This window comes from Ursus arctos, unplaced genomic scaffold (genome assembly GCF_023065955.2).
Source record: "Ursus arctos isolate Adak ecotype North America unplaced genomic scaffold, UrsArc2.0 scaffold_9, whole genome shotgun sequence".
Taxonomy (NCBI): Eukaryota; Metazoa; Chordata; class Mammalia; order Carnivora; family Ursidae; genus Ursus; species Ursus arctos.
Window position 1 is genome coordinate 57909965 of NW_026623111.1, and position 17743 is coordinate 57927707.

Genomic DNA, 17743 nt, shown 5'->3' on the forward strand with positions numbered 1-17743 from the left:
TCTGCCCCCCAACCCCTGCTCATGCTCTCTCTCACTCTGTCTCCCTCTCAAATAAATAAAATATTTTTAAAGATAAAAAACATATAAAAGTTTTGATTAAATAATTTACAATAAATCCATAAAATGGAATACTGGGCAGTAGGTAAAGCGATTACATGGATCTAATTTGACTGGCGAGGCAGTGTGTTCCCAATGCAGGGGGCAAAGTAGTATATGACGTGGGACTACGAGCAAACGGTCAAAACAGATTTCTTAAGACGTTTTTGGTGTCAAAAGGTGGTTTTATTCTAGCATGGGGACGGGACCCGTGGGCAGGAAGAGGTGCACTTTTACTGTGTGAAGCTGGTGGTTATAGGCTTCGTGCTCAAGGGGGAAGGGATGTGCAGAGAGTATTAGATCGGAAATGTCTTCTTCGAGCTTCTACTCGTAGAACTACTTTCGCAAGTTTTCTCTGAAGTTTATCATTCAGCTGGGGAGTAACTGTCGGTGAGACGTCCAGGCAGTCACGAGACCTTGTAAGAATGTAGCAGCCAGCACGTACTGATCCGTATCGGAACGACGCAGGCTATAGGTCAGCCTTCTGGGCTACAGATGAACATTTTTCTGCTTCTGTCCCTTATCAGTGTATGTAATACTCACCCACTGATGTCAAATTATGGATGTTTCTCTGCTTCGTAACCTCCAGTACTTCCTCTCCCTTCACCCTCAAAACCCTTTATTATTACTCCCTAGTTAACATTTGATGTCCCTGCCAGACCGTAAGGTCCACGAGAGCAGAACCCCATCTTTTAGCCCCGGCAGTGAGACCAGCGTCTGGGACATGACACGGGGCCAGTCGGTGGGTAATGCATGCCTTGATCTAGAGAACTGAGCTCGAGCCCCGTGATCCCTGCCCCCTCTCCAAACTGCAGGGGAATCGTGCATCTGTCCGAGATCATCACCAGGCCTGTGGGATTTGCTACTTTCCAGTTTGTGACTCTTTGCATTCTTACTCATTCTGGTCCTCCATTTACACAGTCTCCCCCGTCACATTGTTAGCCCTTCGAAGCCAGGGACTGGGTTCTGTTTTGTTCTTTCTGCAATGCCCAGGAAAATGTTCTGCTCAAAGTGAGGCCTTTTGAGTGACTGAATGATTAGACAAATACCAGCTTCTAAGAGAACAAATTAAGAACTGGAGTCACTATAATTTATTCACAACACTAACCACTCCCTTTCATGCGCCAGGCCCTGTGGTTGGAGCTGTAGGTCAATTACCTCTTTTATTCAACACAACAATCCTCTGAGGGAAATATCCATTTTACTGATGAGGGACCTGTGGCTTCAAGGCTCAGGGACTCACTCTTGGTCACCCACATCCGAAGAAAAGGCATCAAGACTGGAGCCAGTTTTTCCAACTCCAATATCCGTGCTCTTACTCACCTGTGACCATCCCCTTCCATTCCCTCTAGACAGACAGAGTTGTTCTCTCAAGAAACGAACCAGGCACAGATGTTTCACGTCCATCATATGGGCAATATGACAAATCAGAAGGAGCCCTGGAAGGACAACTCACTCAGTTCATCTCCCAAATTTTTCATGTTTGTGTAGACAGTGACCATGACGGCTACTCGACAAGATAGCTTTCTGACACTGCTGCCCTGGGTTCCTCGACAAAAGCAGAGAAGAAAAAGCCGTCATCTCTGATCTGAGGCCTGCGAACAGTGTCTTCAAAGCACCTGGGTCAGGAAGCCTTTGGCTCATGTTCCTCCCAGCCTATCTGGCTTTTGTTAAGTAAGTAAAGGACACAGAGGGAAGCACTGCCGAGTATTTCCTGGAGAGATTCTTCCTCTTGCAGAGGGAGACCCATAGAGCAAGTAAAGAGAAGACACTAACGGGAGAGAAGATTTGAGGGGATTAAAAGGATCAGGAGGGCGTGGTTGTCCACAATCTGACTCCAAGGATGGAGGAATGAGGTTTGGCTGTCATTACAAGAAGGTTCTGGTTGATAAATACTGTCTGGAATTTCCTGGCGGATTTCTTACCCTCACACCACAGGCCCCGATCCCTGTGGTCCACTATGCAAATGCAATTACCTGAATCAGGCTGCGGGTGACTCACCAACTCCCCTTTAAAGCCACATTGGCTTCGGGGCAGTGACTGCTCAGGGTAGAAGCCATGGCTCACAGAGTCAGCTTCTCCTACTGCCTGCTGGTCTGCTGGGTGCTGGTAACTGTGGCGGAAGGTAAGAGTTTTGTGTTTATTCTCCTGTGGGTCCCTAATTGATAAGTTGTGTGAAAAGACAAGATCTGGCTCCAAGACAATACATATGCATAAACTGGAAATCATTTTGTCAGTTTCCACCAGCTTATGTGGTTAAAGGAGAAAGAAACTAAAATTTATCATCTGAAGACCTTGATACTACTCTCAGCCTTAACTATGTGACATTAGACGTACTTAACCTTTCTTTTTTTTTTTTTAAGATTTTATTTTTTATTTGACAGAGAGAGCTACAGAGAGAACACAAGCAAGGGGAGTGGGAGAGGGAGAAGCAGTCTTCCTGCTGAGCAGGGAGCCCGATGCGGGGCTTGATCCCAGGACCCTGGGATCATGACCTAAGCTGAAGGCAGATGCTTAAGGGCTGAGCACCCAGGCGCCCCCGTACTTAATCTTTCTGATATCGGTCCCCTCGTCTGTGAAGTGATGGATAAGAATAATTATTATGGAGGTTATGAGGACCAAATGAGCTATCATGCAAGAGAAGCTCTTCAAGCTTAAAACACATACTAGTTATTATTGTTGTAGAGCTAACAATTTCCACCCTGAATTACAGCAATGTCCACCTCTCACTATCCCCAGCAGCACAGTAATTTGCATATGGTAGCTGTTTAGTCTCTGTTTGTTCATTGATTTAATTAATCACAACTACTCAGCTGCATCTTGGTGCTACTGAAGTGAGCCTAGATTTCTTTCTTTAAGATTATAGTAGATTCTATCTCTTCACTGCTCCTCTTCTCTTTCCTTTCCCCTAATAAAAAATTTCCCAGGTGGCCTGAGCTTTAAACTTGGTTTGCAAACCCCTGGGGGAAGGAGAAACAAGGCTAGGGAAGAGAGGAGAACGAGGAAGGAGGGGAAAAAATGCTGGGGGACTTGGGTCTAATGTTGTTTCACAGTTCACTTTAGTTCCAGAACTAGAAACCATTCAGGGAGGCGAGACCCAGGATCAAACCAAGTGTCCTGGGGTCTCTGCAGGGGCTCAGCCAAACCCTACTCATCCCCCAACACGTTCTTTGCTCCCCTCCCCCAAGGCTCACATGGAGCAGAGAGGGACAGACACCCCACGGCTGGGGGTGAGACCACCAGAGACCACCTTGCACAACCTCTGCCTGAACTCTGGCGAGCAGAGGGTGAGGAGATGTTGCAAATAACCCCGCCCGGCTCCCAGGACCAGACCCCAAGCACCACCTGCAGAATCTGACATCTAAAAGAGGAATCATAACAGAACTAGCCACCTGACATCTTTCCAGAAAGTGAACCACTCTTCAGGAAACTTTGTAAATATGCAGCTGCACAAGTAATAATGAGATTATAGGCTTATTCACATCTAAAAGGCACCAACTAAAATGTGAGATGTGACTTCCAGATTTGTCTCATGCTTCCGCACTGTCCCTCAGACTGGCGTGGAAATCCTTCCAGTGTGGCCTCCCTCTATCCAAGCAGCCTCGGTTCCCGTTCCCCGCTCGCTTGCACGCGCTGTGGCTCAGCCCAGTCTGGCCGTGCGCGGGGTCCGGACTCGCCCTGTCCTCTGTCCCCTCCACGGCAGCGCGGCGGCCACTCCCCTCCCGCTCTCACCCGTTCATTGCAAGTCGGCTTCCTGTGATGACGGTTACACGTCAGGATCGTTTGCCCTCTCAAAGGCTCTCTTAAAACATACAAATGAAAATGGCAATCTCTCTCTCTGACATCTGTGAATTCTTATAGCCATTGGTACGTCATCCATGGCGCGGCCGGCGTTCTGCTGTGTTTCGGATCCGCGTGTTGTAGCGTCTGCCCCCGACTCCAGCGCGGGCCCGTGCCTTTACCATCCCGCATTGGCTGTAGCACCTGGCATAGCAGCCTGCCCACTGGAGAAATGACTAGACTTAGAATATGGAATTGAGATAGGCCTTCGTGACACTTTCTGGGCTCCAAATTCTTTCTCTGTAGAATTAGAGATTTGACCAAAACAGCTGATCATTCTGAGTCTACAAAATGAATTCAGTTGCAGTTATTGTGAGTAAATTCATCACAGAACCTATATTCCTTTCTGGTTCAACTCTGAAAGCCCGTGAGAATTTTTCTACACTTCCATGTGCCATAGAAAGGGAGAGCTGCATACCTGAACACCATGTATAAGGCTTAATTCTCTTAAAAATCAGTACTGTTCGTTTCAAGCCAGCTATTGTCTGCCCCAATAACCACAGACTACAGGGAATTGTGTGCATGTGTGGTTTTTTAAGGAAAAAAACTTCTTATCCTTACTTTGAAAAAAAAAAAAGTACTGGTTTTTGGTATGCTATGAATTTCGTGTCTAGACTATAATAAACCCACTTAAAATTGATATCCAACCTTCAAGCAACACTTTGGCTTGATTTTTTATTATACTCTAAGTTTAAATGTAAGTTATTATTGAAAATTTTCTGGGACTGGAATTAAACACTCCCTGAGCTTCCCGAAAATCTACAGAGAGGAACCCTCAACATCTGCTTGCCAATTCATTCAATGTCTTGACTATGTCCTGGGCACCACTCTAAGCCAGGGACAGCTGTAGGTTCTAGGGACAGAGCTGTGACCACAACGGTCTCTGCTTTCATGGAGGTCCTGTTCTAACATCTGTAGGCTTTACTCCTATCAGTGGCACACAGATTTTATATATAAAGTGTAACCAGATGGGCCCAAGAAAATGGGGCTTGTGTTGATAGAATCTTTCCATAACATTCAAGATGAATAATAACAGTAGCAGACACCTACTAAATGCCTACCATGTGTCAGACATGTTCTGAGCACTTTACATATCTTACTTCAGATAATACAACAAGCCAATGAGATAGGCAGTATTATTTTCTCCATTTTACAAATAAGGATAAGGAGACTCAGAAAAGTTAAGGAAACTGTCAATGGTCACAGTTACTAAATGGCAGAGCTCAGAGAGCCCGGTTCTAGCGTCCACACTTTTAAACACTATGCTCTTCTGCCGCTCAAAATGTTTTCAATGTGCATTGAAATATTTGACCTACTTTGGTCTGATTAAGGTCACCGAAGGGCTCTGGTCTTTGACCTTCAGTGCCTTCGGTGGCCTGTCAGTATGTTACATATTGAGAAACATTTATTTATAATGCTCCCTGAGAGGTGGAAAGATGGTAACTTTTGCAATTACAGAAACAGAGATTTCTCTCAACCAATTGAATTCTGCTGCAGGCGCTGCGCTAGGGACGAGGAGCCAGCGGTCTACAGGGTGGTCACGTGGATATTTCCGTGGACGAGGAATATAACCCCTGAATAGTAATGACATGACTGAGGAGCATTCCGAATGTGGACTCCCATGGTGGTATGGAAACATACTGCCAAGGGCCTTAAGCCAGCTTCAGGGTAGGAAAGGCCTCCCTGAGGAAATGAGGCATGAAATCTGCGTAGGACTAAGCCAGGCAAAAGGATAGAAAATGGTGCTTAGGCCTCTGGAACCAACTTGGTAAAAGCTCAAGACCATTGATGACTTTGGTCAAAGTAGTTTCCGTGAAGCAGAGAAAGCATAGTCAGGGTCCAGTAGATTAAATACGGGGGAGGGGTGGGAACTGAGTTGGAACTGTGTAGACTTCCCTCTGAAGTGAGAGAAATAGGAACCAAATAAGTTTATGGCGGATCACTGAAGTTTTCTTTCTGAAATATGAAGCTAGGTAGTCTACTTAGAATGGTAAAGAGACTTGCGAAGAGAATTCTTCAAATGAATGAAGAAGAATGAGAATTTTGAAGAGGCTTTGAGGAGAATGTCAAAGGTTTAGAAGACAGTGGGAATGGAGCAGAACAAGGAGAAACAAAAGAATAGATGAACAGTGTCAACTCAGCCAGAGTTGGAGACCATGAATGACATCGATCTCCTCACTCAAATGTTGGCCTTACCCTGTGACAGTTTCCCAAATCAGTCCCTGTGGTTCCTACATTTTAGAACACTTGCTCGGGCCAACCAGTGACTGAAATAGTCATAAAGTGTCTAGCTTGCCAGAAGAATGCAGTTTTACGTATTCCTGCCCACATTCTTGGGTTGGTTGTATCTTGGGGACAAGCTTGTATCTTGATCTGGAGACCTTGGAAATTCCCATAAGAGAGCACTGAACACTGCAGGTGATCCAGAATTAGAGAAAAGCTGCCCATCAGGCTCTAACACCCCAGAGTCAGCAGGAGGATTTGGTGAGTAGCCTCAGGTGTAAGCAATGAGATGAGCACAAGGGGTGGGTAGCTGGTTTGTCTTTAATGGCTGGAATACAGTGTACTGAGTAGAAGAGCTCAGGCCTGGCTAAGTCTGATCTGATCATAAACATGTCGAGATGGAGCTTAAGAATAAAGCTAGCTTCTCCGCTAGGGACTGGATTCTCATCGTACAGAAAGTTTTCATGTTACAAAGGTTCAAACTGATCTGTGTAGGAGGAAAGAATGAGGGGTGTGGGATTTAATCATCTTCTGTGGTTTGAAATGTCTTAATCTACTTTTAATCATAGGATTTCAATTCTCAGTAGCCTGGGTGGGTATGGAAGAAAGGGTTAGTATTTCATTCAAATTAGCTTAAGAAAGGAGTAGAGTAGAGCCGGAGGTGGAGTGATTACTACAAGGATATCTCCAAGAACCTTGAGCACAGCCAGGCTTTAGAGGGATCAGCCCTGGAAAGTCAAGAACTAAGGCTACTCTCATCACCACTTTGTTACCACAGAGTCTGTTGTCTCTCTTTTTCAGGCCTTCCCATGTTATAGCTTCTGTGGAAAGACTGGCTTCTCTACTTACTCCGCATTTAACTGGCCAAAAGCTAACACTCCAGTCCCCACCTTACACTTTCTTTTTTTTTTTTTTTTTAAGGTTTTATTTATTTATTTGACAGAGAGAGAGACAGCCAGCAAGAGAGGGAACACAAGCGGGGGGAGTGGGAGAGGAAGAAGCAGGCTCCCAGTGGAGGAGCCTGATGTGGGGCTCGATCCCAGGACTCTGGGATCACGCCCTGAGCCGGAGGCAGACGATTAACGACTGAGCCACCCAGGTGCCCCCCCGCCCACCTTACACTTTCTACTAACATCTTCCACTAGCTGAGTCTCTTTGTTGCAATGCTCAAATGAGAATCTGATTGGTCACTGGTCAGCCAGTGAATGAGCTGTGCATCTACCAGCAGGCCAATCAGCCATAGCCAAAGATATGTAGGACCGACCTTGCCAGGGGTTGTGGGTAAAACAGAATCTCCAGAAGGAGCTATGAGCAGGCAGGCAATAAGGATATTCTATACAATGAAGAAATCAGAATTAGGTTGTTATAAAGGTAAGGGGAATCTAGCTCTTTTTAAGCACTTCAGTACTCTCAGCTTCCTGTGGGGAGTTCGTTTTTCCATCATTCACACTCAACAGCCCATTCCAGGCCTGTATTGTGAACCTCCAAGAAAGTGAAGGAATAATTTTCTGAAGGGAAGCTTACTATTTCATAGCCAACTCAATTGGATGACACCAAAAGTCTTCTGCCTCTAGAAGTCCTTAACACTTGAGCTTGACCCAAATTTCTTCTCAGAAACTAATTTCATCCTGGTTCTCAGTGCTTGTCCCCCTTCCTCTTTAGGGCATGATTTCACTGCTAGGGCAAGGGAAGCGGACCTCTTGGATTAACAGCCTTCAAGAGGGGTGGTTATTTTTATTTTCTTAATGTTAACTCTTTTCTCCACTGAATTTTCTTTACTCAGTTATAATTTATAAATCTTAAAGGTACGGACTGATCACATTTTACATATACACATATATGTATGTTATACATGTAAACATGAGTGTAAATAAAAATATGCGTGTGCACCTGTGTGTGTGTGTGTGTACCTCCATATCCATGTGACAACCCCCTGGATCAAGAGCTAAAGAATTCTACTTTTTCCACAAAATAACACCTGCCCTAACTGTGAATTAGGTACTTTTTTGAAATTTTTTAACCATAGATTAGTTTTTCCTTGACCTTTATATAAGTGGCATCTTACAGTATGTCCTCTTCTGTGTCTAACTCCTTTTGCTCAACGTAACGCCCGTGGGATGTCTCCATGCTGTTGTAGCAGTATCTCTTCCTTCTCATTGCTTCCTTTTCATCAGCATACACAGTTTGGTTAGCCATTCTCCTACTGATGGACACTTGTCCTGTTTCCAAGTTAAAGCTAATATGAATAAGGCTGCTATGAACATTCCTGAAGTAGTCTTGTGTAGATATATGCACTCATTTCTCTTGGATACATTCCTCAGTGTGGGGCTACTGGGTCATGAGATGTGTTCATGTTTCATTCTGTTGGACCTCGGTGGTTTTTTTCAAACACACTTGGAGACTTCCCTAGTTCTCTCTCCCACTCTTTCTGCCCTGCTACCACCTAAAGTATCGCCCTTCTGCTTCTGTGATCAGGCCTGTTTCCTGACTTGCATGTTTCTCTCCACAGGACAGAAAGAGGGAGCCACCCCTCCTGGAGGCTTACAAGAAAATGGAGGTCCTACAGACTGCCAGATCGTTACACTCACCCCTCCACCCCCCCGGAGGAACCCAGTGACGAGGATCCAGCTCGTCACAAGGACACCTAAATGTCCTTTTCATTCTTTTCCATGGCAAGGACCTAGAGTCCACATTAGGTTTCCACACAGACCTTTCTTTCCTCACAAGTGCAACCACCGGTTTCCATTTCGTCCATTTTTTTGGCCACCCGGTCCCCTTATTCCTTATTATCAATATTTTCCCAGGGGAAGACTCTGGAGAGGAAGCTCATCTGAGGAAAGCGGATAGAAAAGAGAAGCCCCAAATATGCTGGAAAAAAAAGAAGCCAATGCCTCAGAGAAGACTATAAACAGATTTCTGCTTTCTTCTTCCAAACTAAAACAATTGGACTTGAAGTATCTTAAACACTACAGACTAGATATTGTTCTTCTTGTCAGCAGAGAAGATATAGGTTATTCAGGTTTGCAAAATGGGAGCAATAACTGCATTACTCTTATCCCCAACTTTTTAAGATCACAGGATATTGATGCAAATAAAATTCTAAAATAGGTGGTTCCAAGAATTCCTACACATACTGAGATGCCAGAAGAATCAGCTCTGTCTTCTAAATTAAAGTGAAAAGCATTTAAATAAATTGATACCACCCAATGAAGACATTAAGGACACCGTTTTTACTCACTGGGAAACTTACAGAGCAGGGCACATTTACAAAGTGAACTTTAAAGGAAATTGTAGAAAACTGAACGTTTTATTTTATTCTCTGTTTGGCAATGGTGTAGATAGTGGTTATTCATATATTTTTTTACTGAGGTGTAATTGACATAATGTTATGTTAGTTTCAGATGTGCAATGTGATGATTCCATATTTGTATATATTGTAAAATAATCACAATAAGTCCAGTTAGTAACTATTACCATACATAGTTACAATTTTTTTTCTTGTGAGAACTTTCAAGATCCACTCAGTTTTCTAACAACACCAACAAAAGAATTATAAGGATTAAAGCAAAACAAAGTTATCGGGAGTCTGCCTAAGATACTACCTTGAAGATATCATAAACTAAACTACCTAACTTAAAAAACTATTTTTTAATTGTAACATCTAAAGTTACTTTAATGTTGACTTTTTAAGCAACCCCTCCTCTCTCACTGTTTCTCACATTATCACTGTATGGATACTAGCTTCGATTATATAGTTCCCCTAAAACTTTCGACATGGGTCTAGACCCAACAGTCAAATTGAAAGTTTACATGCATGTTCTGGTAACTCTAGAGCTCCACCGACCTCAGTCCACTCAACTATAGGAACCTGAGAGTGCAACCGAAGTAACAAATCCCACTGACGGCACTCATTGGGCATCGCTGTAGCCATCCCATAAAATACCGCCTCCTGTTTGTGCCACTCACCTTGCCTGTAACATAGAAACTTGGCTTTTGCATATGAGGTCAGTGGTTTACACCTGTTCCTCCCAAGAACTACGTGCAAAAGTTGCTGCTGCCACCGCCGCTGCTTCGACAAAGGGAAAAAGGAAACATAAAGACATGAGGATGCTGGGAGTGCTGCCTGGGAAATGGATAGACTGAGAAAACCACATGCTGTTCCACTATATGAAAAGATTAAAAGGAAAAAATAAATCATTTCCTCACTCATTTCATAGCAAATTTTCTTATAAGGACGGATATTTGCATCAAAATTACAGACTTAAATAAAACCTGTATTTGAAATCCTCACTAAGAAACTCTGTATTTTGTAATATATTTGCTCTCCCATTAGCTTTCTTTCTGATTAGTGGGGCATAATCAGAAAAGGGCCAATCTAGGGGCACCTGGGTAGCTCAGCCGGTTAAGCATTCACCTCTTGATTTCTGCTCAGGTCTTGATCTCAGGGTTGTGGGGTCAAGACCCAGGTCAGGCTCCATGCTCAGCATGGAGTCTGCTTAAGATTCTTTCCCTCTCCCTCTGCCTCTCCCCCCACTCATGTGCACATGCACTCACTTTCTCTCTCTCTCTCAAATAAATAAAATCTTTAAAAGAAAAAAAGAGAGGAAGGAAGGAAGGAAGGAGGAGGGGGGAGGGAGGGAGGAAGAAAGGGGGCCAACCTTGGGCAAACTTGAAGACAAGGAAAGGTTTGCGTTTGAATCTCACCTCCCTTTCTGGACCCCCTCTATTCTAGCACGCTCCCCCCACTGCTTGCCCTTCACCTAGGTATTCCATGTGCTCACAGGACCACCAGCTAGCTGCTCAAACTAACTTGCTTGGACTGGGCTTTCTCTCCCCAAACATTAGAACTTTCACAATCCAAAACTCAACTGCTCTGGAATCTAGTCCATGAAGGCCACACTGGTTGATAAGACAAACTAAAGCTTACCAGTTTCAGTGCTTCACTCTCTGCATCTGTTATAGAAAGCAGGCTGCTCCTGTAGGGTTTCGTAGCAAGGACTGCTTTCAAAATAAGTCTGGGTATAATTGTATCATTTCTCACCCTTGAACATGCGTAGAGTTGCCCATATGAGAAGTAGCCTACACCTGTAATTAAAAACACATGCCTTCGTGACTTTAAAAAAAATTGCATCCTTTTGCCTAATAAATTGTTCTTTAAAAATACAGTGATGGGATGCCTGGGTGGCTCAGTTGGTTAAGCATCTGCCCTTAGCCCAGGTCATGATCTCAGGATCCTGGGATAGAGCCCTGTTTTGGGCTCCCTGCTTGGTGGGGAGTCTGCTTCTCCTACTTCCTCTGACCCTCCCCCCTGCTCATGCTCTCTCTCTCTCTCTCTCACTCTCTCTCTCTCAAATAAATAAATAAAATCTAACAAAAAAAAATACAGTGATGCGGAGGCATGGGCTGCACACTCTGCATGGAGTCTGCTTGGGATTTTTCTCTTCCTCTCCTCTGCCCCTCCTCCCACTCCCCCATTCCTCCTCCCCCCGCTAAGTAAATAAATCTTTTTAAAAAATACAGTGATGCCTAGCAGGTGTCTTGACTCAGGGGGAGAATAGTTTTCATCACTAATACTTCAAAGTGAATTTATTTATCAAGTATGTTCCTCTTGGGGCGCCTGGATGGCTCAGTCGGTTAAGCTTCTGCCTTCAGCTCAGGTCATGATCCCAGGACCCTGGGATCAAGCCCCACGTTGGGCTCCCTGCTCCTCAGGGAGCCTGCTTCTCCCTCTCCCTCTGCTACTGCCCCTGCTTGTGCTTGCTCTCTTTCTCTCTCTGTCAAATAAATAAATAAAAATCTTTAAAAAATATATATGTTCCTCTTAGCATATAGGTGGGACTTGCTGCTTTTAAAGCAATGGAAGGGTATGGTAACTCCTGCATGCATCTTCGCTTTGTGGTGTGAACAGCCTTTGCAAGTCTAAAGTTCCAATTATGCTACAAAGGCATAACCTGAGCCTAATTATCGGACAAACCCAGACTGAGGAACATTTACAAAACACCTGCTGCGTGATCTTTAAAAATGTAGATGTCATGGTAGACAAAGTGTAAAGGAGATGAAAGAGACACAAGGGGCACCTGGCTGGCTCAGTTGGAATAGCACGTGACGGGATCTCAAGGTAGTGAGTTCAAGCCCCATGTTGGGTGTGGAGGTTACTTACTTAAATGACTGACTGACTGACTGAATGAATGAATGAATAAAGGAGATTAAAGAGACATGATAATTAAATGTAACGTGGTCCTAGAAGTGGGATGGAGAGGAGAGATTGCCAGAAAAGATATTATTGGGACAACTGGCAAAATTTTAATGTGGACCATGTGTTTGGTAATAGTCTTATGTCAGTGTTAAGTTTTCTGAATTTGATAATTATGTAAGAGAACATTCTTACATAAAAATATGAAGTATTTGAAGGTAAAGGAGTATGATTTCTGCAACTAAATCTCAAATTATTCAGGAGGCAGCCAAACCAGGAAAGGAAGGACTCACAGGCTGCATGGGGCTTGCTCCTAAATGATTGGTTTGTGACACATTAAAACACTGGGGTTTGCTAAGCGCCTGATTAAAAATGAAAAATTCAGAAAGAGCTGACTTATTTTATAAATGCTACCTTATGGCATTGGACACTTACTTGAGGCGATGCGTTAGTTTGCTAGCACTGCTATGATGAAATGCCACAGGCTGGGAGGCTTAAACAATGCGAATTTACTTTCTCACAGTTTTGGAGGCTGGAAATCCAAAACCAAGACATCAAGAGTCTAGGTTTCCTCTGAGGCCCTGCAGCCTACCTTCTTGGCTTGCAGAAGGCTGCCCTCTTGCTGTCTTGCTGTCTCTTCACATGGTCTTTCCACTAGGTGTGTGTGCTTGGTGTCTTTCCTGTATACGCAAATTTTCTCTTCTTTTTTTTTTTTTTTAAAGATTTTATTTATTTATTTGACAGAGAGAGAGACAGCCAGCAAGAGAGGGAACACAAGCAGGGGGAGTGGGAGAGGAAGAAGCAGGCTCATAGTGGAAGAGCCTGACGTGGGGCTCAATCCCCCAACGCTAGGATCACGCCCTGAGCCGAAGGCAGACGCCTAACCGCTGTGCCACCCAGGCGCCCCACTTCTTTTTTTTTTTTTTTAAGATTTTTTATTTGACACAGAGAGAGAGAGCACAAACAAGGGGAGCTGCAGGCAGAGGGGGACGCAGGCTCCCCACTGAGCAGGGAGCCCAATGTGGGACTCAATCCCGGGACCCTGGGATCATGACCTGAGCCAAAGGCAGACGCTTAACCAACTGAGCCACCCAGGCATCCCCAAATTTTCTCTTCTTAATAAGGATACCAATCAGATTGGATTAGGACCCCCTCTAAGGTCCTCATTTTAGCTTAAATCACCTCTCTAAAGGCCCTATCTCCAAATAGAGTCGAATTCTGAGGTACTAGGGGTTAGCACTTCAACATATGAATGTTGCGGCATAAATTCAGCCCCTAACAGGACGTATCCAATTTTGATAAGAGTTAACTACAAAACTCCCAGAACAGCTGCATAATCTAGATAAAGCCAGCTTTGATTCTAAAGAAAAGAGTGTTACAATGCTCAAGTACCTTTATACATAAAGAAAAAAAGAGAGAGAGAATCAGCACTTTCTTGTCTTAAGCACAGAGCATATTTGACTTATTTTTATAATAAAATGTAAGTAAATAGCAGGTTCCCACTAGAACCTCCAGGCTTGTTCTAAGCAGCAGAGAGACAAAGGAACCAAGGATGGGAAGTCCAAGAAAGAATAGATGCAATGGATACAATGTACTGGGGCCATCAGTTCTATATACCTCAGCAAGTCCTGGGGTCAGCACAAGTAAAACCACTGAGTCAGCACGCTGGAAACATAAAGTCCATCCACAGGAGAATGGATGAATAAATTGTTACTGTATCATATACCGGGGTGCCACGCAGCAGGGCGAAACCATGGGTTACGGCTTCACACAACATAGATGCGTCTCACAAGTCCAGGTTGAGCAAAAGACATCAAATACAAAAGAACAGGATTTCATTTATATGAAATTTGGGAATAGGCAAAACTAACCCATGACAGAGGTCAGAACAGTGATGATTTTTAATGGGTAGCTGGCTGAGGAAGGGTAAGAGGGAGCTTGCTGGGAGCTGGGAATATTCCAGGTCTTTACATTTATAAAGACTCATCAAGCTGTATGCTTAAGGTTTATGTATCTTACTATATGTAAGTTATCAGTTAAAAATTTTTATTGATAAAATACCAAGGACATTTTTCAAAGAACTGGAACAAACAGCCCTTAAATTTGTGTGGAACCAGAAAAGGCCCCAAATCGCCAAGGAATTGTTGAAAAGGAAAAACAAAGCTGGGGGCATCACAATGCCGGATTTCGAGCTATACTTCAAAGCTGTGATCACAAAGACAGCATGGTACTGGCACAAAAACAGACACACAGACCAATGGAACAGAATAGAGAACCCAGAAATGGACCCTCGGCTCTTTGGGCAACTAATCATTGACAAAGCAGGAAAAAACATCTGGTGGAAAAAAGACAGTCTCTTCAATAAATGGTGCTGGGAAAACTGGACAGCTACATGCAAAAGAAAGAAACTTGACCACTCTCTCACACCACACACAAAGATAAACTCCAAATGGATGAAAGACCTCAATGTGAGACAGGAATCCATCAAAATCCTAGAGGAGAGCATAGGCAGCAACCTCTACAACATTGGCCAAAGCAACCTTTTTCATGACACATCTCCAAAGGCAAGAGAAACAAAAGATAAAATGAACTTGTGGGACTTCATCAAGATGAAAAGCTTCTGCACAGCCAAGGAAACAGTCAAAAACACTAAGAGGCAGCCCACGGAATGCGAGAATATATTTGCAAATGATGCTACAGATAAAAGACTGGTATCCAAGATCTACAAAGAACTTCTCAAACTCAATACGCAAGAAACAAATAAACAAATCATAAAATGGGCAGAAGATACGAACAGACACTTTTCCAATGAAGACATACAAATGGCTAACAGACACATGAAAAAATGTTCAAAATCATTAGCCATCAGGGAAATTCAAATCAAAACCACACTGAGATACCACCTTACACCAGTTAGAATGACAAAAATTGACAAGGCAAGAAACAACAATTGCTGGAGAGGATGTGGAGAAAGGGGATCCCTCCTACATTGTTGGTGGGAATGCAAGTTGGTACAGCCACTCTGGAAAACAGTGTGGAGGTCCCTTAAAAAGTTAAAAATTGAGCTACCCTATGACCCAACCATTGCACTACTGGGTATTTACCCCAAAGATACAGACGTAGTGAAGAGAAGGGCCATATGCACCCCAATGTTCATAGCAGCATTGTCCACAATAGCTAAATCGTGGAAGGAACCGAGATGCCCTTCAAGAGATGACTGGATTAAGAAGTTGTGGTCCATATATACAATGGAATATTACTCAGCTATCAGAAGGAACGAGTTCTCAACATTTGCTGCAACATGGACGGCACTGGAGGAGATAATGCTAAGTGAAATAAGTCAAGCAGAGAAAGACAATTATCATATGATTCCTCTCATCTATGGAACATAAGAACTAGGAAGATCGGTAGGGGAAGAAAGGGATAAAGAAAGGGGGGGATAATCAGAAGGGGGAATGAAGCATGAGAGACTGTGGACTCTGAGAAACAAACTGAGGGCTTCAGAGGGGAGGGGGTGGGGGAATGGGATAGACTGGTGATGGGTAGTAAGGAGGGCACGTATTGCATGGTGCACTGGGTGTTTAATGCAACTAATGAATCATCGAACTTTACATCAGAAACCAGGGATGTATGTATGGTGACTAACATGATATAATAAAAAAACATTAAAAAAATAAAATAAAATAAATTTTTATTGCTGCAGTGTAAAGGAAATCTGTAAATATATGCTAATTATAATTGTAGATTTATCAAACAAGTACTCAAATATTCTATTGACTGGTAGTTGGCAGGTTGTATAAAGTTACATCACTGATAAGTCAGACAAAGACAGACAAATACTGGGGTACCTGGGTGGCTCAGTAGGTTAAGCGTCTGTCTTCGGCTCGGGTCGTGATCCTGGGATCCTGGGGTCCTGGGATCAAACCCCGCATCGGGCTCCCTGCTGAGTGGACAGCCTGCTTCTCTCTCTCCCTCTGCTGCTTCCCCTGCTCTCCCCCACCCCTGTCAAATAAATATATAAAAATCTTAAAAAAAAAAAAAGACACATACTGTATAATATCACTTGTATGTGGAATCTAAAAAAGCCAAACTCTGAGACACAGAGAGTAGAGGGGCTGAGGGGTAACCCAGGAAATGGGGAAATATCGGTCAAAGAGCATAAACTTCCAGTCATAGGATTAACACATTCTGAGCATCTAACATACAGTACGGTGATTATAGTTAATAATACTGTATCATAGACTTGAAAGTTGCTAACAGAGTAGATCTTAAATCATCTCACCAAGAAAACAGAACTGGTAATTATGTGACAGGATGGAGATGTTAGCTAACACCACTGTGGTAATCATACCGCAATATGTAAGTGTGTCAAATCACCATGTCGTACACTTTAAACTTATACAACGATAGATGCCAATTATATCTCAATAAATTGCGGAGGGGAGCAATATTTCACCTCATAACAGTAAGCAGAAAACTGCATATTTTTTAGTATGTACCAAAAAATATTTGTCTTTCTCAGCTAAGGCAAATTTAAGCCAGAGTAGTTTGAACAGCCTTAAATATAACCCTACCCTTCATAACAGTTGGTGAGCCAAAGAACCACACAAAGGGATTAACACACAAAGAGATTAACACACATTCCAAACAGAAAATATCTCTCACCATTGCAACACTGGAAATTTACAATAAGCATTATTATTAGGACAGTAGCAGTTCAATGATTTGTACAGAAGGGACCATGACAAAGTATTACATCTGAAACCTCCTGACAACAGATATCCAGGTCCTTCTGGTGGCCTGCGTGACCCAGCCTCCCCCCTCCCATCCCCAGCCTCTTTCTCTCTGACCTCATCTCCTACTACTCTCTTCCTGTCTCCCTCCAAGCAGACACACTGCACTCCTCGCCATTCCTGAAACAAACCACGCACACTCCCTCCTAGGGGCTGCACGCTTGCTGGCGCCTCCTTCTGCAATGCCCCAGATATCCACGTTCTCCACCTGGGTCCTTCCCTCGCTTCCTTCAGGACATTCATAAAATACCACCTCTCCATTCCCTGGCCACCCTATCTACATGTGCAGGCACAGATGCACTTCTCGCCCTGTTCCCAGCTCTATTTCTAGCCCTAGCATGAATCACATTCAATTATTCTAAATGTATTCCTCTTATCTTTTTTATTATTTGTCTTTCCTATCAGAAAACAAGTTCCTGAGGGGCGCCTGGGTGGCGCAGTCATTAAGCATCTGCCTTTGGCTCAGGGCGTGATTCCCGGCGTTCTGGAATTGAGTCCCACATCAGGCTCCTCTGCTGGGAGCCTGCTTCTTCCTCTCCCACTCCCCCTGCTGTGTTCCCTCTCTCGCTGGCTGTCTCTGTCAAATAAATAAATAAAA

General features: G+C 43.7%; 1 protein-coding gene across 1 annotated transcript; it reads left to right on the forward strand.

Moving 5' to 3' along the window:
• Positions 1-2154: 2154 nt before the first annotated feature.
• ODAPH (odontogenesis associated phosphoprotein) lies at positions 2155-9006 on the forward strand. The gene is made up of 3 exons (XM_044388025.1): positions 2155-2221; positions 8669-8806; positions 8951-9006. The coding sequence occupies exons 1-3, from the start codon at positions 2155-2157 to the stop codon at positions 9004-9006; spliced, it is 261 nt and encodes an 86-aa protein (XP_044243960.1).
• The last annotated feature ends 8737 nt before the right edge of the window (positions 9007-17743 follow it).

Coding starts and splice junctions, on each gene's coding strand:
- ODAPH (XM_044388025.1), top strand. CDS start 2,155: ATGGCTCACAGAGTCAGCTTCTCCTACTGCCTGCTGGTCTGCTGGGTG. Junction 2,222..8,668: donor GCTGGTAACTGTGGCGGAAG/GTAAGAGTTTTG, acceptor TTCTCTCCACAG/GACAGAAAGAGGGAGCCACC. Junction 8,807..8,950: donor GCTCGTCACAAGGACACCTA/AATGTCCTTTTC, acceptor TTCCTTATTATC/AATATTTTCCCAGGGGAAGA.